General features: G+C 42.7%; 1 protein-coding gene across 2 annotated transcripts in view; it reads left to right on the top strand.

Moving 5' to 3' along the window:
* HACE1 (HECT domain and ankyrin repeat containing E3 ubiquitin protein ligase 1) overlaps nucleotides 1-24133 on the top strand; it is a 299062-nt gene that overhangs the window by 146818 nt on the left and 128111 nt on the right. For both annotated transcript variants that reach the window (XM_069235476.1, XM_069235475.1), the window contains exons 12-14: nucleotides 10240-10586; nucleotides 14382-14450; nucleotides 23791-23878. In XM_069235476.1, coding sequence (XP_069091577.1) covers nucleotides 10240-10586; nucleotides 14382-14450; nucleotides 23791-23878 — 504 coding nt within the window. The remainder of the gene's footprint in view (nucleotides 1-10239; nucleotides 10587-14381; nucleotides 14451-23790; nucleotides 23879-24133) is intronic.

The following is a 24133-nucleotide window of genomic DNA, read 5'->3' as shown; positions in this document are numbered from 1 at the left end:
TCAGTGAAGTCATATGATGACGGCGTCGGGGAGACCAGGGTCGCGGGGAAATGCGGCTCCGTGTGGCGTGGGCAGGTCATGGTGCTGGCCAGCGGCATCGTTAATGGCGTCGCAGTGGTTTCTCCTCTTGAACAGCACAAAACATACAGTTCCCAGTGCTGCAGGTCAAGGAAACTGAAGTCTTTGGTGTCCCTGACTTCCAACAGGAGGCAAGCTCTACTCCAAGCCCTTGGAGAATTTTTTCAAGCAGGACACACAACAAAGTTCGCCCTTTGCACTCTTTTCAGCCAGAAGCAGCAACTGCAGGCCAGTCCAGCAAAGCAACACAGCAAAGGGACAGTACTCCTCCTTCAGCTCTTCTCCTGGGCAGAGGTTCCTCTTGATTACAGAAAGATTCTTAAAGTCTGGGGTTTTGGGTCTTCTTCTTATACCCAGTTCTGCCTTTGAAGTTGGCAAACTTCAAAGAAAGTCTCAAGTGTTTGCAAGATCCTTCCTTGTCCAGGCCAGGCCCCAGACACTCACCAGGGGGTCGGAGACGGCATTGTGTGAGGGCAGGCACAGTCCTTTCAGCTGTGAGTGACCACTCCTCCCCTCCCCTCCAGCACAGATGGCTAATCAAGATATGCAGGCTACACCCCAGCCCCTTTTGTGTCACTGTCTAGAGGAGGGGTGTGAACAGCCCAACTGTCAAACTAACCCAGACAGCGAATCCACAAACAGGCAGAGTCACACAATGGATTTAGCAAGAAAATGCCTACTTTCAAAAAGTGGCTTTTTCAAACTAACAATCTAAAAACCAACTTCACTAAAAGATGTATTTTTTAAATTGTGAGCTCAGAGACCCTAAACTCCACATTTTTATCTGCTCTCAAAGATAATCTGTGCTTTAAGGATATTTAAAGGCAGCCCCCTTGTTAACCTATGAGAGGGATAGGCCTTGCACAGTGAAAACTGAATTTGGCAGTATTTCACTGTTAGGACATATACTAGTGTGTTTTATATGTCATATCTTAAACATACACCGCACCCTGCCCATGGGGCTACCTAGGGCCTAACGTAGGGGTGCCTTACATGTAGTAAAAGAGAAGGTTGAGGCCTGGCAAGTGGGTACACTTGCCAAGTCGAATTGGCAGTTTAAAACTGCACACACAGACACTGCAATGGCAAGTCTGAGTCATGTTTACAGGGCTACTAATGTGGGTGGCACAACCAGTGCTGCAGGCCCACTAGTAGCATTTGATTTACAGGCCCTTGGCACCTTTAGTGCACTTTACTAGTAAATGAAATATGCTAATCATGGATAAACCAAACAACAGTACAATTTCTATAGGGAGCACTTGCACTTTAGCACTGATTAGCAGTGGTAAAGTGCGCAGAGACAATAAACCAAAAAATAGGAGGAAAAAGGCAAAAAGTTTGGGGATAACCCTGCAAAAAGAGCCATTTCCAACAGTGGGCATACAACAGCCAAATCCAGCCAATAAATGTAGGGCTCACACCAACTCTATGTAACACTTCTAACAGATACTGCCCCAATAAAGTATGGCAAGCTTTTTCAATATCTTACGAGGCAACTGCTGCATTGTCATGGATCTAAGCTGTTAGAACCAAAAAGAGACATCTTATATTGGTGTAAATTTTGTGCCGTGGAATAAAGCCACATTAGTTGTGATGAATGAGCGTTGTCAACGACATTTATGTGCTTTTACCTTCCCCACCCAATACTGTATACTCAGAATTGAACATGGAAAGCGGTCTCATGTTATAAGTCCAAGGGATCACTGTTAACATGTGGTTGGCCCTCTTGTAATGGATAATAGCTTGGGAACCAGCTTCAGCATATTTGTAGATTAAAATTCTGATGGTAAACCATCAGTTCCAGGGGCTTTACCCATTGGCAATTGATACATGGCGGTCCCTATTTCCATCCAGTAATTCTGCTAATTCCTGGGTGAAACAGGTCAGGGTGGATCCCTTAGCATTTCTCAGGTCCTGGGGCACTGCATATAAAGTAGCGTAGTAACTAGCAGTTACCTTATGTTCGATGGCATCTGTTGCTGCAGATACACATGTTGTGCACAGTCCGCCATCTGGTGTTGGGTCGGAGTGTTACAAGTTGTTTTTCTTCGAAGAAGTCTTTCGAGTCATGAGACCGAGGGACTCCTCCTCTTTGCTTCCATTGCGCATGGGCGTCGGCTCCATCTTAGATTGTTTTTTTTCCGCCCTCGGGTTCGGACGTGTTCCTTTTCGCTACGGGTTTCGGGACGGAAAGATAGTCAAAACTTCGAAAAACTACGTCGGTATTGTTTCGCTCGGGATCGGGATAGTTGGAATCGACACCGAATTGTGAAGAGCTCCGGTAGCCCTTCGGGGTAATTTCGATCCTCCGTCGGGGCCTGGTCGGCCCGACCGCGTGGGACATCGATGGAACGGACCCCGTTCCGATTCTGTCCTAAATGCCACAATAAATATCCATATACGGACCAACATTTGGTCTGTAACTTGTGCCTGTCACCCGAGCACAAAGAAGAAACTTGTGAGGCCTGTTGTGCGTTCTGGTCCCGAAAAAAGATTACAGATGGCGTCCACGCCGACAGAACACCGAGAGTTCGAGGAACAAGGAGAAGAGGAGGAAGCCTTCTCCATCCATGAATCGGACTCGGATGAATTAGACGTCGATGAAACTGTGAGTAAGACGTCGAAAAGCACACAGCACAAGAAAACAGACAAGGCCCAGGGGACGCCACTGCCAACTGGCCATGACTCAACCCATAAAGGTGACCGTCCATCGGCACCGAAAAAGGCCGAGCTGGTGCCCAGAACGTCCGACTCGGGTCGAGACAAAGGCACGCAACATTCTCGGGACCGAGAAAGTGTTGCCGAAAAAGATCGATGCCGAGAAAGCGGAGCCGACGCTGCTCGACGCAGAGAGAGCGGCACCGAGGATGATCGACGCCGAGAAGGCTCGACTCCGAAAAAGAAGAGATTCGCCTCGGAGCCGAAAACAAAAAAAGACACAGTTTTGGTGCCAAAACAACCAGCAACCGAACCCACTACCGGCTCATATTCAGAGGAACAATCATTGTCCTCTTAAATGCGTAAACACAGGTTTGAAGAGGAGTTACAGACTACTGATGTAGACCATACACAAAAGAGGATCTTCATCCAGAGTGGAACAGGGAAGATTAGCACTCTTCCACCAATCAGGAGAAAAAGGAGACTAGAGTTCCAAACTGAACAACTAACACCACAAGCAAAGGTGGCAAAGAAAGCAACTCCGCCACCCTCTCCTCCACCTGTAACTCAGATATCACCGGCACAAACTCCGTCACATTCACCAGCTCACACCACCATGAGCCAAGATGACCAAGATGCTTGGGACCTATACGACGCCCCAGTGTCAGACAATAGTCCAGAGTCATACCCTACCAAGCCCTCACCACCTGAGGGCAGCACAGCGTATGCGCAGGTGGTAGCTAGGGCAGCAGAATTCCACAACGTGTCGTTACACACAGAACCTGTCGAGGATGACTTCCTTTTTAACACCCTCTCCTCCACCCATAGCAACTACCAAAGCCTGCCTATGCTTCCAGGAATGCTAAGGCACGCGATGCAAATCTTCAAAGACCCTGTCAAGAGTAGAGCGATCACTCCGAGGGTAGAGAAAAAAATATAAAGCACCTCCCACAGACCCTGCTTTTAATCACCTCTCAACTGCCACCAGACTCAGTCGTGGTAGGGGCAGCTCGCAAAAGAGCCAATTCACACACATCGGGCGATGCACCACCCCCACATAAAGAAAGCCGAAAATTCGACGCAGCTGGGAAAAGAGTCGCTGTACAAGCTGCAAGCCAGTGGCGCATCGCAAACTCTCAGGCGCTCCTAGCGCGTTATGACAGAGCCCATTGGGACGAGATGCAGCATCTCATCGAGCATCTACCCAAAGAATTTCAAAAGCGGGCAAAACAGGTGGTTGAGGAGGGACAAAACATCTCCAATAACCAAATACACTCCTCTATGGATGCAGCGGACACAGCTGCAAGGACAATAAACACTGCAGTAACCATCAGAAGGCATGCATGGTTACGCACGTCTGGCTTTAAACCAGAAATACAGCAAGCAGTACTCAATATGCCGTTCAAAGAACAACAATTGTTCGGACCAGAGGTTGACACAGCGATTGAGAAGCTGAAAAAGGACACTGGCACAGCCAAGGCCATGGGCGCGCTCTACTCCCCGCAAAGCAGAGGCACTTTCGGCACCTTCCGTAAAACAACCTTCAGAGGGGGGTTTCGGGGTCAGGCCACACAAGCCAGCACCTCACAATCAACACCGTCTACCTACCAGGGACAGTACCAAAGGGGAGGTTTTCGGGGCCAGTACAGAGGGGGACAATTCCCGAGAAACCGGGGAAAATTTCAAAGCCCCAAAACCCCAACAACCAAACAGTGACTTACAAGTCACTCAACCCCTCCACATAACACCAGTGGGGGGAAGACTAAGTCAGTTTTATCAATCGTGGGTGGATATAACAACAGACACTTGGGTCTTAGCAATTATCCAACATGGTTATTGCATAGAATTTCTACAGATCCCTCCAAATATCCCACCAAAAACACAAAAAATGTCAAAACAGCATTTAGACCTCCTAGAAATAGAAGTTCAAGCACTACTGCAAAAAGAAGCAATAGAACTGGTACCATGTACAGAAATAAACACAGGAGTCTATTCACTGTACTTTCTAATACCCAAAAAGGACAAAACACTGAGGCCCATCTTAGATCTCAGAATACTAAACACCTACATCAAATCAGACCACTTTCACATGGTCACGCTACAGGAGGTGTTACCACTGCTAAAGCAACAAGATTACATGACAACCTTAGATCTCAAAGACGCGTATTTCCACATACGGATACACCCTTCGCACAGGAAATACCTAAGGTTTGTATTCAAGGGAATGCACTATCAATTCAAAGTCTTACCGTTCGGTATAACGACCGCACCAAGAGTATTTACCAAATGCCTAGCAGTAGTAGCCGCACACATCAGAAGGCAGCAAATACACGTATTCCCGTATCTAGACGATTGGCTAATCAAGACCAACTCGCTAACAAAGTGTTCACAACACACAGAGTATGTCATACAAACCCTCTACAAACTCGGGTTCTCCCTCAACTACAAAAAATCACACATTGTGCCGTGCAAAATACAGCACTACTTAGGAGCGGTAATCAACACAACAAAAGGATTAGCCACTCCGAGTCCACAAAGGGTTCAAAATTTTCACAAGGTCATACAGGCCATGTATCCAACACTAAAAATACAGGCAAAAGTGGTTTTAAAACTCCTAGGCATGATGTCCTCATGCATAGCCATTGTCCCAAACGCAAGACTGCACATGAGGCCCTTACAACAGTGCCTAGCATCACAATGGTCACATGCACAGGGTCACCTTCTAGATCTGGTGTTGATAGACCGCCAAACATACATCTCGCTTCTATGGTGGAACAGTACAAATTTAAACAAAGGGAGGCCGTTCCAAGACCCAGTGCCACAATACGTAATAACAACAGATGCTTCCATGACAGGGTGGGGAGCACACCTCGATCACCACAGCATTCAAGGACAATGGGACGTACATCAAACAAAACTGCATATAAATCACCTCAAATTACTAGCAGTATTCCTGGCGCTAAAAGCATTTCAACCCATCATAACCCACAAATACGTTCTTGTCAAAACAGACAACATGACAACAATGTATTACCTAAACAAGCAAGGGGGAACACACTCGACACAGCTATGTCTCCTAGCACAAAAGATATGGCAATGGGCAATTCACAACCACATTCGCCTAATAGCACAGTTTATTCCAGGGATCCAAAATCAACTAGCAGACAATCTCTCTCGAGATCACCAACAGGTCCACGAATGGGAGATTCACCCCCAAATCCTAAACACTTACTTCAAACTTTGGGGTACACCGCAAATAGACCTATTTGCAACAAAAGAGAACGCAAAATGCCAAAACTTCACATCCAGGTACCCACACAGACAGTCTCAAGGCAATGCCCTATGGATGAACTGGTCAGGGAAATTTGCATACGCTTTTCCCCCTCTCCCTCTCCTTCCATATCTAGTAAACAAATTGAGTCTAAACAAACTCAAACTCATATTAATAGCACCAACATGGGCAAGACAACCTTGGTACACAACACTACTAGACCTGTCAGTAGTACCACACGTCAAGTTACCCAACAGGCCAGATCTGTTATCACAACACAAACAGCAGATCAGGCATCCAAACCCAGCATCGCTCAATCTAGCAATCTGGCTCCTGAAATCCTAGAATTCGGACATTTAAACCTCACTCAAGAATGTATGGAAGTCATAAAACAAGCTAGAAGACCATCCACTAGACACTGCTATGCAAGCAAATGGAAAAGGTTTGTTTGCTACTGCCATAATAATCAAGTTCATCCATTACACGCATCCCCAAAAGATGTAGTGGGATACTTACTACACTTACAAAAGTCAAATCTAGCCTTCTCTTCCATTAAAATACACCTTGCAGCAATATCTGCATACCTGCAGATTACCCATTCAACTTCACTGTTTAGGATACCCGTCATTAAAGCATTTATGGAGGGCCTAAGAAGAATAATACCACCAAGAACACCACCTGTTCCTTCATGGAACCTTAACATCGTCTTGACAAGACTCATGGGACCACCTTTTGAACCCATGCATTCTTGCGAAATACAATTCTTAACCTGGAAAGTTGCATTTCTCATTGCCATCACATCTCTAAGAAGAGTAAGTGAAATTCAGGCGTTTACAATACAAGAACCTTTTATCCAAATACACAAAAATAAGGTTGTACTAAGAACCAATCATAAATTCCTACCAAAGGTTATTTCACCGTTCCACTTAAATCAAACGGTAGAGTTACCAGTGTTCTTCCCATAGCCAGACTCAGTAGCTGAAAGGGCACTACATACATTAGATGTCAAAAGAGCACTAATGTACTACATCGACAGAACAAAGGAGGTTAGGAAAACAAAACAACTGTTTATTGCATTTCAAAAACCTCATACAGGAAACCCAATATCAAAACAAGGTATAGCCAGATGGATAGTTAAGTGCATCCAAACCTGCTATCTTAAAGCAAAGAGACAATTGCCCATTACACCAAGGGCACACTCAACCAGAAAAAAAGGCGCTACCATGGCATTCCTAGGAAATATTCCATTGCACGAAATATGTAAGGCAGCCACATGGTCCACGCCTCACACATTTACTAAACACTACTGTGTAGACGTGCTATCCGCACAACAAGCCACAGTAGGTCAAGCCGTACTGAGAACTTTGTTTCAGACTACTTCCACTCCTACAGGCTGAGCCACCGCTTTTGGGGAGATAACTGCTTACTAGTCTATGCACAACATGTGTATCTGCAGCAACAGATGCCATCGAACTGAAAATGTCACTTACCCAGTGTACATCTGTTCGTGGCATTGGTCGCTGCAGATTCACATGTGCCCACCCGCCTCCCCGGGAGCCTGTAGCCGTTGGAAGTTATCTTCAACATTTGTACATTTGTATATATATATATTACTTAACCTTCATTTGTACATACTTATTCATTCCATTGCATGGGCACTATTACTAACACACACAACTCCTACCTCACCCTCTGCGGGGAAAACAATCTAAGATGGAGCCGACGCCCATGCGCAATGGAAGCAAAGAGGAGGAGTCCCTCGGTCTCGTGACTCGAAAGACTTCTTCGAAGAAAAACAACTTGTAACACTCCGACCCAACACCAGATGGCGGACTGTGCACAACATGTGAATCTGCAGCGACCAATGCCACGAACAGATGTACACTGGGTAAGTGACATTTTCATTATCTCATTTTGAATGGAGCAAATGTTGCTCTGTGGTGATCGGATAGAGCATATGGGCTTTTTATCCACTTCTGTGCTCAGCAACCTGGCAAGTAGTTGCCCTGCTTTCTCTCCTGCACATGTTGCCTAGCTATATACTCACTATGGTGTATACCCCCTTAGCAATTTCACTAAAGCAATTGTTTTGCAGCATTCAGCAGACACTCAGTGTGATGCAGGTTTGTTACTCCAGAATAGGTTGTTGAATATGCCATACATGTTTTTGGGAAAACTCTACAACCTCTGCCTTCTTGGTGTAGTCTTTTTAAAGTTTACTTTTTTTGTAATTTGGATGTCTATTGGCCTTCGAAATTCACCCTACTCAGAAAGTTAAAAGTGAATACATACAAAACTATTTATCAGGGGGTATTGCTGTGTGCATGGTTCTGATGTCTCCTCCTTGCTACCTTTTGGGAAAGAAAACAGGCAGTCACCTTTCATCATAGGACTGTTGTTGTTGTATTTGACATTTGTTCACCAGTATGTACACCTTCATAACAATGGAAACGGAATGTCCACTTAACCTTATGAAATATACTCAGTGATGGTCTCTGCAGTGTACAAACTTCTTTTTTCATGCAAAAAGAATTTGTGACAATGTACAGTTCTGACTTCCATTCATTATCTTTCAAATATTCACTCTGTCGTCTGCACGCTAATCCTAGTACATACTGCTGCACTGTAGGTAAAAAGAATAGGTGAAAGGTAAATGTATTCCCGCCCTTTCATTTAAAAAAAAAAACAGTAATGCCTCATTCTTCCTCTTCCACACTTTAACAGTCATCTATAAAAGCTAACAAATTTGCTATCTCATTGCCTTTTATTGACTATTATTTTATTAATGGATTTCTTTTTCTTATGCCATACTAGCTAGTCATACATAGGCCTCTTGAGAACCAGTTAAAAGAACGATTTACAAAAATAAAACAAGGATTCACAAAGCAAATAGGTCTTGACTGTGTGAGAGCTATTGCCTTTGCCCATGTCTTTCAGCTTTGTTGTATGGCTAAAAGTGAAATATGAAAAGAAAAGTGCTATGATGCGGCAAGCCCTGACGCCATATCATAGCTCTTTTTTTTCATGCAGGACGTGCAAGCAAAGACTGAGAAAAGGGGTAGGAGTACAATACAGGGAAAAAGAAGTAGTACCTCAACCACAGTGCAAGCAGTGGATGGGCACTAATCCAGAGGAATCAATCTGTGCTTGGTCCATGCTCCAGAGGAAGAAAAGAAAATGGCATCTGGCATGCGATGGGCAGTTAGGAGGCAACAAGGTAAAGTGAGAATGGCACCAACTAGTGGTAAGCAGTGGGCGGCTCCAAGCCCTTTATAATAAACAATATTCCTCTCCGCAGCGGCGCTTGAGCTGTCAACAGGCGAGACCTAAAAAAGTGGTTCCATTTTTGTAACAAGTTCATGTGGTCAGCTGGATCAATAGCCAATTTAAGCATGATGCCTAATGACATGTTTAGTCTACAGTGGCTAGTAGTTGACACCAGATTCTGAGGGTTGCTTACCGTGCCAATTAATGAAGAGCACTGTTATTTGATTTACAGGTTCTGGGCACCTCTGGTGCACTTTACTAGGGGCTTACCAGTAAATCAAATTTGCCAATTGGGGATAACCAATCATAATCACAATTTACACAGGGAACACTTGCACTTTAGCACTGATCAGCAGTAAAGTGCCCAGAGTATCAAAACTAGTAACAACAAAATCCAACACAAAGTCAAATACAGAAAGCAGAGACAAAAAGATAGGGGAATCCATGCCAAGGATGATAGGTCTAACAAGTACAAACTAAATTTAGTTCCAAAGTAGTGGTCCAAGGTGTCTACCAACAGAAGCAACTATTTTAGAGTGGCGAATAAAAAACTGCAATTGGACAACTATTGTTACAGGTAAATTACTTGGTCTTATTTATAGTGCTATCAAGTCTCTGCAAATAGCTACAATCATTATTTTAATTTGTTAATCTACTATTCTGTGCTCACCTCTGTACAGTTACTTAAGCCTGCTGCATAATTATTTATGAACTGTCGTCTGCATGTGAATATAATTTTGTTATTTTTAAGAATTCTATGTATCTAATTAAGTGTCCCCAATATTCGTAAACATAATCAAATCTCTGGTCTTCATAAAATTTCTTTCATTTAAATACTTTTGTCATTCCAGCCGTTAGTTGGACAACAAGTAGTTTACAACAGCATGTTCATGTTGCTGGATCGTGTAATAGTTATTTTCTATGAGGTGGTTTGTTGATGTTTTTGTAACTCCTGTTTCTTGCAGCCTTTAGAATTGCTTTGGCACTCGCTGGATGAATGGCTTGTACTAATAGCTGCTGAGCTAATGAAAAACCAAAAAGACTCAACCAATATTGCTTCCATCTTTCTCAAACAAAGAGAAGCAGATCAGCCAACTACTTTCACTAGTTCCCTAGTGTCAGACTCAGACACTGTGGAAGCCGAAAACAAAGTGCGAATACCAGTCGACATTCAGGGGGCTAATGCCACTGATCTGATGGGGAAAGCAGAAGCAGTCACTGAAGGCGAGGATGTAATCTCTATGACCGCAAATCGGCTGAGTGCTGTCATTCAGGCCTTCTACCTATGCTGTTCCTGTCAGATGCCTCCAGGGTAAGATGCTTACAGTTCCTTACTTTATCATCCTACTTTTGTATGTTTTAGCTTCTGTTTTGTAATTTCAATTCTGGCCGGAACATCATGAAATGATGTAAAACTCTGTAGCTTTGTCCGTTATTCTAAAATAATAAATGCACACTGCTCATCGCTATCAGTTATTTTTCTCAAGACTTGAATTTTACAATGTCTGAATTGTTGGCATGTGGATATTTTGTATATAAATGCATGGCTGTTTTTTACTGGTGGTCTGTCACACAAAATGGGAACTCTCAGTCAAGCTTGCACCTCCAGCAACAGGCGTAAATACATATTGTTTTATTTAAACAAAGGACCCCCTTGATTGAATAGCGGTTCCTGGGACAGGGGGAGGTACCAACAATTGATAAAGAAAACCCCCAGCAACCTAACTTAATTTTTCCTACTTGTTTCTCTACAATTGATGGCTCAGACAGAATAATTGTTTTTTATATCTCCATCTTTATGATCTATAAAATTAACAGTATTGCATCTTTATATCCACCACTGTATTCTTTGTATACCGATATTGTCTACTTAAACAATTTATCAATAGATTTAATCAATACATTTTTTTTTAAACTCATACACTTCAAACTGCAGCATTCGCTTCTGCACAATCTCCTATTCCCATACATACTTCTCTTTCACTCTTCACACATACTGGACATAATTCCAAAAGATGTCCACATTTTTATTGAAAGAAGCTTTCCAATGATATTATATGCATAACTGCATAGACAGTTTAAATTATTGACATTTCTGAACTTTTTGTTTTAGTCATCTCATCCTTGATTCATAATCCAGTCTTTTGTTGTATATTACTTCAAACATTTTATATCACATTCATCAATGTTGTTACTAGTGTTGTATTTTCCAATTTTGTGGCTTCTATATCAGTTTCTACATGCAGTTTGGCGAGACTAGGCTTTCTTCAGGAAAGCCACTTCCAACATACATCTCATGGAATTAACCTTAAAAATGAATCAAAGAATCTGCTGAGTATCATTTATACTGAACCTTCATCTTAAACATGATAGAAAAAAAGTGTGTCCTCGTTCCCAAAACTAAATAAATCATCAACACTTGGGCCACAATGTAGAAAAAGTGAAATTATATCACAAGTGAAAATGAAATATAAAAAAAAACATGGTTTGTCCTTTCATAGTGCTCTCTGAAAGACATATAAACGGTGCTTTACATACACATGCTTTTAGTCAGTGATTAAGGTGATGTCTGTCTCTAGGCATGATATCAAATTCGCATACCATATTAAAAAAAGATTTCCAGATTTTCCTAGCTCCTGTACTAAATAAATGTCTTTAGACTCTTAGGGCACAATGCTGAGGATCTATCGCACCATAAGAAGAAAGGTATCAGCACGACCCTGGGCTAAACCACAATTCTGAATTAGACAAATGCCAAATGTTAACCCTATCTACCTTTCCTGCTACCTTCTTTCTTCGTCCCCCAGGATGTGGTTCAAGGCTTATTACACGAGAAGAGATTATGCAGAGCTTCACCTGCTAGGGAATAAGGATACTAGGAAGTGTGGCATCTTCCTGCCCCCTCTTTGATTCCTCCTTCCACTTTACCACTTTCTATGCCTCCTGACCCTCAGCCCATAAGAGGTGGTGTAAAACTGCAGACTCTTAGATTTTTGTTGCCACCTGTGTTCTTTTCCATTGATATAATTGAAGCGTGCCAGTGGCTAACGTTATTAGACCTACCATCCCTCATCTGGGACAAAGGTAGAAATACCCACTACCTATTGTGGGAGTTTCCCATCAGCTCTCCTTCTGGCAGAAAGTGGATGTGTTATTGGGCCCAGCCTTTGAGGTTGCCATCACTAGTTAAAGCCGTTTAGTAATCTAGGAACTGGTATGCTTTTGCCTACTGAAGATCAATTATCATGAAAACAAAATGTGCATGGTAAAGAGTGGAGTATGTTTATTCTTTTAGTTTATCCACATTAGAAGTCATTTTCAGACGAAAAAAATAAAGACCTATAACATCTTCAGACATGGTGCATTTTCTTTTCCATGAAGATCAAACTACTTTTCAATAAAGATTTTGTCCAGTGCTGTGTGAATCCAGAAATATGAATAAATGTGCCAAAATAGTAAAGCTTTGAGAAGGATAGGTTGTACAGTGGAAAATAGGGGAAACGCTCTTAGCAACGCGTCCTTAAGAACGCGGATGTTTCCCACGCAAGCGTAAACACACTTGCCTGGACAACGCATGGCTTTTTCTGTGCCTTAACCACGCATGTGCTGAACTATGCATATGCCTGGTAAGGCACAGAAAAAGCCATGCGTTTTTCGGGACAGGACGCAGAGGATGCGGTGAAGTAAGTGGGGCAAGGGTGGGTGGTGGATTAAGGGATTAGGGTAGTTGGGGGGTTGTGTGCGGGCTATTTATATATATATATATATATTTTTTTTAAGGGCTTTGGGTGGAGGGGAGTCAGGCTACTTTTTGGGGGGTTTTTGGGGGGTGGAAGTGGGCGGTTTGAGTGTCTTTTAATTTCGGGCTTAGGGTGGGGGAGGGGTAGTTTATTTTTAAAGTGGTGGGGGAAGGTTTAAGGAAGGGCAGGAAGAGGGAGGAAAAAAGGGGAGGAAGGATCGGGAGATGACCCGGTGAGTTAAGTGGGGTTGGGGCAGGGTTGGTGGGTAGATTTTATCAGTGGGGCTGGATTTAGGGCTTAGGGATGGTGGGGGTGTCGGTGTGCTCTAGTTTTTAGTGGCAGGGATGGGGGGGTTCGGATATTTTTTTTTTGTAAAGGCTTATTTTTGGATAGTTTACTTATTTGGGAGGGGAAGGTTTTAGGGCTCAGGGCAGGTGGGGTTGTCGGGGTAGTTTAGTTATTAGGGGTTGGGGTAGTTTTATTAGGGCGGGTGGAGGGTCAGGGGAATAGGGAGTTTTTTTTTTTTTTAAAGGGTTCAGGGCTGGTGGAGTGTTCAGGGCAGGTGGAGTTTTTAAAGGGTTCAGGGCAGGTTAGTTTAGTTTTATGGGGCAGGGGTAGGTGGGTCGGGGTAGATTTTTTTTTGTTTAGGGTTCAGGCGGGTGGGGGGGTCAGGGTACTTTAGTTTATAGGGGCGGGGAGGAGAGGTTAGGCTAGTTTTATTTTTATTTTTTAGGCCGCAGGTCAGGTGATGCGGTCGAGGTAGTTTAGGTATCAGGGGTGGGGGTAGTTTTTGGCCTCAGGACGGGTTGCATGACAGAACCACGCATGCCGTTTCGCATGCGTTTCCACACATGACTTTACTAGGCATGCTTTTACAATGAAATTTGTTAAGGCATGCGTGGTAATGCCATGCATGGAAACGACGCGGTCGCAGTTCCGACTGCGTTGTTAACACATGCGTCGTTCCGGCATGCGTGGTTCTATCATACAACTGAAAATAGGTCCAGAGGGCACAGTTTGCATTGGTTCTTGCTGTTTACGAATGTTTGGCACTTGTAAAGCTTTCCGTCTCGTTTGGTAAGTGGGGCGGTCTAAAGTGAAATTGATTTGAACATGCCACGTTGACACCAGCATCTTCCAGGGCAACAGAACAGAAGACAATCCATGTCTGCACCCGGGCAATATTGGATAATTATTGGTACCTGCAACCTTGTTCTTGTTCATTCAGAACCTACCATTCACAACAGTGTAGTCATCTGTAATTAAACATACTCTAAAGCAGATAAGAAACGTACGGATAACCATCAAACAATCATAAATCATGCATGTCTCCTTTTTGTTTATGTAATATTTTTGTGCTTTTTCAGAATGACATCTCCCCGTTTCATCGAATTTGTGTGCAAGCACGATGAAGTTCTTAAATGCTTTGTTACGAGGTGGGTTTATTTTAAGTGACATCATCTCCATTTTTTGCCAGTTAAGATTTGTTCGTTTCGATAGGGACAGTTTTGTTTCTTTCGCTAGTAAAATATCTCCAAAGGCAGATTAAAAGAAAACATCCAATTGATGTTATAAGAAAGTATCCAGTTGATATCCCAGATTATGTTGCATATGAAGTTCTTAACAGTTTTCCTCCATGTCTTCGAGCTGTGTTTAACCATTCATTACCTTCAATGCATTCTTGGATGTTAATTGTGAAGAATCCAGGCATTTAGTTTTATATTCACCCCTTGTGTCGAAAAATCACATTTGTGTTTTGTTTGTTTTGGATGATTTAACCTGATGTTCTTCAGAAATGATCGTTTTCCTTTTTTATTTAAATCTCTGCAAATGACTGTTTATGAAACAAATTGCCTAGAACCTGCAAGCATACTTGGCACAGGTACTGAGAACAAAGTAGTCTTATCTGTTGATTAAACTCTGAACGTCATCCTCTGTATTGTGATAAAACCAGTATTTCAGCTTTTTAACAACATTTGTTTGAAAGCCTTTGTCATTGAGATATGAAGGAATGGTATTTCATGGAGCAGGTAGCATAAGCATATTGCACATATGTCCTCCTATTTCCTGAATGAACGTGCTGAATATACATTTTCACTGATAGCTTACAAACGGTAATGTACTAGAAACAAATGCGCTTATATGCACAATTGTGTCCAGTATTCTTACTTTATCGATGCATAGTTATCCATTGTAGGTTTTTTTCTAACATTAATAAACAATTACACCTCTTTGGCGACCAGTTTTAGAAAAACATTGCAACAATGAGAGTAGGAAATCGTGGCTCCCTGTACATGCTGTAACTAGACCAAAACTGACTCTGTACCTTCATTTCAGCAAAAAAAGGCGAGGCCTGACCAGTAATGCCAGCAGATCTGTAGAAGTTGAACTTCACTCTGATCGTCTGTTTAGTTTCATCATACAGTAGTTCCTGTCTCAGTGGTGGTCCCACACCAATACAGAGGCAGGGAGTTCAGAAGTAGCTGTTTAGCCACCATTCAGGAATGGGTTGGAACTTGCATACCAAGATAATGTCAGGCTGATATTGAAAAAAGCAGCTGCATGGGTTGTGGCATCATTGGATTAGAGGGGAATGGTCGGGAAAGGCTGAAGCACCTACCTGCAGCCGGAGGCCAACCTCAGACTACAGGGAGTGCAGAATTATTAGGCAAGTTGTATTTTTGAGGATTAATTTTATTATTGAACAACAACCATGTTCTCAATGAACCCAAAAAACTCATTAATATCAAAGCTGAATATTTTTGGAAGTAGTTTTTAGTTTGTTTTTAGTTTTAGCTATGTTAGGGGGATATCTGTGTGTGCAGGTGACTATCACTGTGCATAATTATTAGGCAACTTAACAAAAAAAAATATATACCCATTTCAATTATTTATTATTACCAGTGAAACCAATATAACATCTCAACATTCACAAATATACATTTCTGACATTCAAAAACAAAACAAAAACAAATCAGTGACCAATATAGCCACCTTTCTTTGCAAGGACACTCAAAAGCCTGCCATCCATGGATTCTGTCAGTGTTTTGATCTGTTCACCATCAACATTGCGTGCAGCAGCAACCACAGCCTCCCAGACACTGTTCAGAGAGGTGTACTGTTTTCCCTCCTTGTAAATCTCACATTTGATGATGGACCACAGGTTCTCAATGGGGTTCAGATCAGGTGAACAAGGAGGCCATGTCATTAGATTTCCTTCTTTTATACCCTTTCTTGCCAGCCACGCTGTGGAGTACTTGGACGCGTGTGATGGAGCATTGTCCTGCATGAAAATCATGTTTTTCTTGAAGGATGCAGACTTCTTCCTGTACCACTGCTTGAAGAAGGTGTCTTCCAGGAACTGGCAGTAGGACTGGGAGTTGAGCTTGACTCCATCCTCAACCCGAAAAGGCCCCACAAGCTCATCTTTGATGATACCAGCCCAAACCAGTACTCCACCTCCACCTTGCTAGCGTCTGAGTCGGACTGGAGCTCTCTGCCCTTTACCAATCCAGCCACGGGCCCATCCATCTGGCCCATCAAGACTCACTCTCATTTCATCAGTCCATAAAACCTTAGAAAAATCAGTCTTGAGATATTTCTTGGCCCAGTCTTGACGTTTCAGCTTGTGTGTCTTGTTCAGTGGTGGTCGTCTTTCAGCCTTTCTTACCTTGGCCATGTCTCTGAGTATTGCACACCTTGTGCTTTTGGGCACTCCAGTGATGTTGCAGCTCTGAAATATGGCCAAACTGGTGGCAAGTGGCATCGTGGCAGCTGCACGCTTGACTTTTCTCAGTTCATGGGCAGTTATTTTGCGCCTTGGTTTTTCCACACGCTTCTTGCGACCTTGTTGACTATTTTGAATGAAACGCTTGATTGTTCGATGATCACGCTTCAGAAGCTTTGCAATTTTAAGAGTGCTGCATCCCTCTGCAAGATATCTCACTATTTTTGACTTTTCTGAGCCTGTCAAGTCCTTCTTTTGACCCATTTTGCCAAAGGAAAGGAAGTTGCCTAATAATTATGCACACCTGATATAGGGTGTTGATGTCATTAGACCACACCCCTTCTCATTACAGAGATGCACATCACCTAATATGCTTAATTGGTAGTAGGCTTTCGAGCCTATACAGCTTGGAGTAAGACAACATGCATAAAGAGGATGATGTGGTCAAAATACTCATTTGCCTAATAATTCTGCACTCCCTGTAGTGCTGCCAACATGGGTGTGACCACAAAGACGAAATGTAAAAGTTCTGAATAAGATAGCAATGACCCACTAATGCAGAGAGATGGTGCTGCCAGAACTTCCAGATTATAAATAGAGCATATCTGGAAAGGAAATGCGCCTGCAGCACAACAACAAAAGCAGAGAGCAGGGAGTATAACAACAACCATGAGAGAAAGAGGACCACCGGCCACTGAATGAATGAAAGCACTATGAAAAGAGCTTGGGCAAGGAAGGTCCCCTGAAACACAGAACTTGGTTTAAAATACAAAACTGCTCAGCTGCCTTTGGAGACACTCCAACAGAGCAAGAGGATAGAGCAGACACCTGAAGGAATATGCATGCGCAAATTGTAGCTCAGACGGGGAACCCTAAATCAGAGACCGACCCCCTACACAAGAATGACAAGGGGAAAGGACCTGTTGACAGAGACATTGTCACATTGGGGAGGCACAGTTTAATGGTAAACAAGGAAAGGTAAAGCAACGGAACACAAGAAAGCTTTAATGCCCCATACCTAGAAGGAAGTACTACGGAAGAGTAGGTTTAAGCAGCAGTATACAAACACGGCCTAGTCAAAGTTAACAAATAAGACAAGAAGATACAACCCATAAAGGCCATGCTGCAACTTATTAAAACCAAAAAGCAAGAATGGCAAGAAGCTGAGGACCATATGAATAGACCCAGTGACAAAGGAGAATAACTGAGTAAACACAGAGGAAGGGTACATCATATGCAGCTTTATGAAATGCCTTCTTCTGGTCCTCAGGGAAGACGTATTGTCTGTCAAAACTGACTTGCAGAAGGGAATCCAAGTAACCCAGAAAGAAGTGACTGACTTAGTCAAAGGTGGGGGTGGATAAATCAGTTCTTGGCTTGAAACATTATAGAATGTAGATCATGGATGCGGGATTTGGGAAAACAGAATGCCAACCTTCAGGAAAAACAAGATCCCAAAAAATGCACAGGAAGAAACATTAGGATTAGAGAAGTAAGTAGAGGAGTGGAGAGCAAGAATATTAAAACATATTTACAGAATCTATTTGCAACTGGCATGGAAAAACAAAGCAATGCCTCATTTAGTCTTGACAGAGTTCATAGAGCAGCCACATATGAAAGGTCCGAACACTTCAAATTGGTGAGGTTTCTATAATTCGTGACAAGGACCTCTAATGTATAATTCATGGGAGGTGTAAATCTCTCATATAATGATATACGCATACCACGTCCTATCCATTACTACCTTTCTGCAGCCAAAAAGCATTCAAACCATTGACAAATCCTCAAAAGTAAAGACACATGCTTTAGCTGTGGCCAGCCACAAACATATCCTTCATCCATAAAAGAATGCACGTGTGACAAAATCCCTGGCGGAGGTGTGTCGGAATTTGAACCTTTCAGAGGAAGGGAAGTATATGAAGTACATGACAGAAGTACACCTGAAAGTCAGTCAGATGCCAGAGAGTCCTTTGCTTCAAAGGGTGGCCCTTTGAAGCAGAGCAGCAAAGAGAAAGTTCCTATGCCACCATAGACATATGAGTGGAGAATAAAAAGAGGACCCAGAAGACTGGAGCCCAAAGAAATGAATGAGCTCACTGCTCTTCTAGTCAAGTCTATGGGAAAGACAAAGCTGAACCTGACACTATGTATACTTTTAATGCTCTAAGCGGTGTGGGAAATGGGGTGGGGGGTGGCCAGGGTGGGCTTGCAAGGATGAAAAGTTGCAATGACTCAAGGGAAAAGTGGATCCCAGGCCTTTTCTTCTCCAGTCCCGCACCTCCTGTCTAAAGAGGGACAAGGAAGACCAAGGGCCAAAATTTAGAAAGGGAGGAGCCGGCACTATATGCTGCCTGTGAATTGTTCATGGTTTTAGTGACAGGATTGTAGAGTAAAATTAGGTTTGAGGGGAGCAGGTGAGAGTTGAGTGAGAGGGATGATCTGGCACCATCAGGGATAAAAGCAGTGAAAAGAACTAAATAGGGATGAGAAGTGGACAAATCACCAAGAAATCCTTCCTATTGAGGTGCACTACCAGTGAATAATTCCAGAAAATGCCTGCCTGTCATCCCACAAACCTTAATATGCCACGACTTAACAACCCCACAGAGCTATTCTACAGGAGCTCTAACAGGAAGACATGGTAATTAAATCCTACAAGAACCACACCTGCTGGGAGATCAAAGGAGGCTCACGTCTTATTATTTGACAAAACAATAGTTAGCCCCAGGCAGGAACAAGACTGGGAGGGGGGATCCTGCACACGATGGTGTAGAAAAGGGGCTTCAGTGTGGTAATGCTTGTCAAGTAGACTGGAATACTGAACATCTTAGGGAGACATGAGTTATTACAGCAATTGTAAAGGGCAGATGGAAGACTTAGAAATGGTAGACGATTGGAGGCACAAACACCCAAAATTGCATTACTGTTCACATTACTCCCAGCCACACAAATTATATGCACACATTGACTATATCTTATTGGACAAATGCTTGTTAAGGTTAGTGGAGGAGGTGGAACAAGCACCGAAACACCGTCTGACCACTTACCTGTAACCATTACATAACAGGTGCTGAGTGAGGATATTAAAGACAGAGCTACTGGGTGGAAACTCAACTACTAATTATTTAACATCCAGCAATAGTATGGCCTGTCAATGATAGTGTCAGAGACTGTCTATATCATCATAAGACTGTTGAGTTGTCAAATAGCTATGATCTGGGATGCACTAAAAGAGAAAGAGGACAAACCAGTTTCCATTAAAAGTGAATTGCAGACTTTGAAATAATATTACAAAAATTATAATTGCAACATATTTGACCAAAGGTTGTTGCATTGCTGGGCCAGATCGGACTGGTGGAAATTGATAAAGCAGAAATCTACTGAAACCGCATACCCCTTATGTCCTGTGAAGGAAGCAACAAAGCAAGAGTTTTATTAGCTGACAGATCTAGAGTTGCAAGGGTACTCAATTGCATCATTCAAATTCAAAGTATTAAGGGCCACTGGAATAACTCTAATAAGTGAATTGTACCACCTTTTTACAAATAAAGAGTAAGGTGATTCAGAGGCAAGAAGGGAATACCTGGAAACCGTATTCTTGCCCAAAATATCTGCAGAATATAGATATTCTGAACAAGCTACAACAAACAAAGAAATTTTGTTAGCTATCAAACATCTCAAATTAATGGTGACGCCGGGCTTGGAGAGGAATACTACTGGGTTTTCGATTGCATTTACCCTACAATTATTAGGAAGGCTATTGAAATTATTTGAGACATTCCAAGACACCTGATATCTTTGGTAAATATATTCTATAAATCATTTGTATGGATATTTGCTTCTAGCTGTGATTGAATAATGTCCGCATTAGTCCACCCTGATCAAGCAGGCTTCATAAAAAATTAGCAAACTAACTATAATGTGAAACACAAAGAGAGAGATGAGAGGTATATGTCTCTCCACACGTCCTCCCAAAACTAGACAGTACACGCAAACGGTGTGGAGAGCTGATTGATATGGGCATAATCAGTTGGGTCGTGACCCTAACACCATAAATAGATTCATGGAAAATCTAATATGTTGGTGAAAATATGGGGGATTCCTCCTTTAAGGGAGAAGTGGTCTCACACACTTAATTGTGTAATTCTTCATCATAGACCATCTCTCCCCACCCTGGTAGGATAGTGCCACCCGGGAGGACTCAACCTCACAATTCATGACACAATTAAGTGTGTGAGACCACTTCTTCCGTAAATGAGGAATCCCCCATAGTTTAATCAACATATTAGATTTTCCATGAAACTATTTATGGTGTTAGGGTCACAACCCTTCTCAGCGTGCTCATATCAATCAGTTCTCCACACCTTTTGTGTGTACAAACTACTATAATACAATAATTAAGCTGCATCTAATTGATATTGCTGAGACAAAAAAAAAAAAAAGAGCAGAAAAAGCCTTCAATCTGGAGCACTCATGAACGTGGTAATACTAAAAATGAGGTTTAGGGACGAATTGTTGAGCGGGATGCTTGTAGGCTGCAAATTGCCAAGGGTAAAGGTGGGGTGAATGGGTTTCAGTCAAAGCGTACTATCGGTCCTACTGAAAATGAGGCTTAGTGACAAATTTACGGGCTGGATGCTGGTAGTCTACAAACTGACAAAGGTGAGAGTGAACGGGTCAAAGCCCGTCAATATCTGTAGTGGTCTGAGACAAGTATGTTCCTTTTTCCGCTCCTTATTGGAATCTACCACTAACTATTGCTAAAATATCAGGGTAAATGCAAGCTTCCAATGGTTATCTTCGAAGAATGTTGCTTTTAAGCTGGCATTATTTTTAGATGAAAATCTATTGACTTTGTACATCCCTGTTACATCCACAGAGAATCTACTGAGGAAACTAGTGGATTTCCGATAGTAGTGAGTTTTAGAATCAATATGATAAAATCTGATTGCCTTAGAGTAAGTTGAAACAGGAAAGCATCCGACCAGTTAAGATCCACACCCATCAGATGTTCTGCATCCCATATACCCTAAGGTATTGTTACTACAATGAATACTCTTCTAGCACCATACATCTTTAAAAACAATACAAAATTTGTGAATCTGAAGAATTCTAGTGACTGGCGCTGTCCCATCATGCACAGAAGTGTCTGTATGGAATTACGACTTTGGACGTCAAATTGAGAAAAGATGTATCAATCTTGCTAAATCAACTCTGACCTTTTTCCCATGGAAGAGCGTGGGATGTTTATGAATTAAGAGATACTATACATAATGTAGAAATCCACAAAGATGTAGAGGTGTTGCGTCACAGGATTGCTTTTCAATGCATTCAACCTAATTAATTTGTCTTAGCTGATGCTAAAATTCTCTGCTGCCTGTTTCATTTTTCAGTGCGCTGATCCATACATTTTAAGAATTAGCTTTGTACTGCCACTTATTACATCACTGCTCATAGCATAAATTACACTAATAAACCCTTAGCAGCATCACTTATTACTGCAAGAAACCTCCATTTACAAATGCATCTTCCCGTATTCTGTACACACAAACTTAGGGAGCACCAGTCATCTGTTAGCAGCCATACTACTCGCTGCCAAGGACCTCTATCTACAAATGCATCCTCTCCTATTCTGAAGTAGGTGTGATGAATATGTAAAAAATACATTTGAGTAATTGCAAAAATTTAGTGTATTTATGCGTTATGATTCTCCATCAGTACTAACACCAATTGTTATATTAGCGATTTGACTTTTGGCAATGGAGTTGTTTATCAGTGAACAGTGAACGTAGGTGGATTGAGACTGCTTGTACTCTTCATGATTACCTCTTAGCTTCTCCACAATTCCCTGTATCTATTTTCACATCTGTCGTAGTTAACACACAACTGTTTGGCTTTGAGTTTGTCTTTGGTTCTGTCAACTTCGTAATCCAGAGTACTTTTAACATCTACATTGTGTAAAGACCTGTCTGCCTTAGAGGTTGTATCAGGGTGGAAAGTCTCACATGGTGCTCACTATGCCACCAGATTCAAGGTAGCCTGGCTGAAGAAGGGTGATACCCCGAAACCGGTCCCAGGATTCTTGTTTCTGGTCCAGGGAGGACCTGGCCTGGCAGTTTGGGCTGGACTGTTCCCAAGGGGAACAGGGTCAAGACTGATTTGCATATGACTGGGTCCAAACTGGAATGGCATGGTGAGCAAAAAAACTGATTGATTAAACTCAGATCTGTGAATGAGGGTGAATGTTTGATTTGGTCTACATTTCGTCCATCAACTGTTCTTTTTGGAAAGTAGAAAGGAACATTGTCTGATTTGTATGGAAATTAGAGAAGACTTTTCACAGAATTACAAGGTTGGCGGGCTGACTTCCGGCCTGCCAGTCCTGTGGGGAGGATTCCGTCGCGAAGCTGGCAGTCTCCTCCCTGGCCCTGTTACGATGTTTCCACTGGGTTGACCGGTCAGCCCAGTGGAAACAGTGTGGTGGAATTGGCCTCGGCTCCTTATAGAGCCGAGGCCAATGCCATCGCACAGACTGGGCCCCCAGCACTCTCGGAATGCGCACTGTCTGCCGTAGTAGTCAGTGCCCATTCCGAGGGTGCTGGGCATAGAGGCCCAGTGCACTGTCTATGACATGGTCGTGGGCAGTGCAGGACCCCCCCACCCCCCTGTGGCTCACAGCACTGCCTTTCTGCCAGCCTCTTCCTGGCGGGGTCCCTGCCATGAAAAAGCTGGCATAAAGGGGGCTTCTGATCAGCACAGCGGTGCTGAACTCAGACCGCCGCCTCATGGTCGGGAACCATGTTCCTGGTGTTGGCCGCAGTCCGACCACCAGGGTCATAATATGGCGGTCAGACCGTCAGGAGTTTGGCAGGCTGACCGCCACCATGATTCTCGCGGTCTTAAGACCTCCAGACTCGTAATGAAGGCCCTAAGTCTTTTCCTGGTTTTGGGTTACGTAAGTGAGACATTTTCCCATCAGTAGCCATACAGTTGCCTTGTTGCAGTTCTGTTGTAGATTAAAATGTGCGCTTTTTGTTTTGTTTTTGCAGAAACCCGAAAATTATCTTTGACCACTTTCACTTTCTACTGGAGTGCCCTGAATTAATGTCCCGATTCATGCACATAATAAAAGCCCAGGTATGCAATGCTTTATTGGAACAAAGGTTTACTAGCCAGGTAACATTTGCTAATACCATTTGGAAAAGATCTGAATCCTAAATAAAAACACACAGTCCAAATGATAAAATGTTTCATGAAATGTATCTGCTGTAAATTGCTTATTGACGTAATGCAAAAGGCTTAGTTTTAATGTATTTTGTGCCTTAAAGTTCTTAATAATGATGTTTCGCTTCATTATATCAATAAGATTTAGTTTTCACCATAATAGCACTT

This window comes from Pleurodeles waltl, chromosome 5 (genome assembly GCF_031143425.1).
Source record: "Pleurodeles waltl isolate 20211129_DDA chromosome 5, aPleWal1.hap1.20221129, whole genome shotgun sequence".
NCBI classification, from domain to species: Eukaryota; Metazoa; Chordata; class Amphibia; order Caudata; family Salamandridae; genus Pleurodeles; species Pleurodeles waltl.
This window is presented reverse-complemented; position numbering and strand designations above follow the sequence as displayed.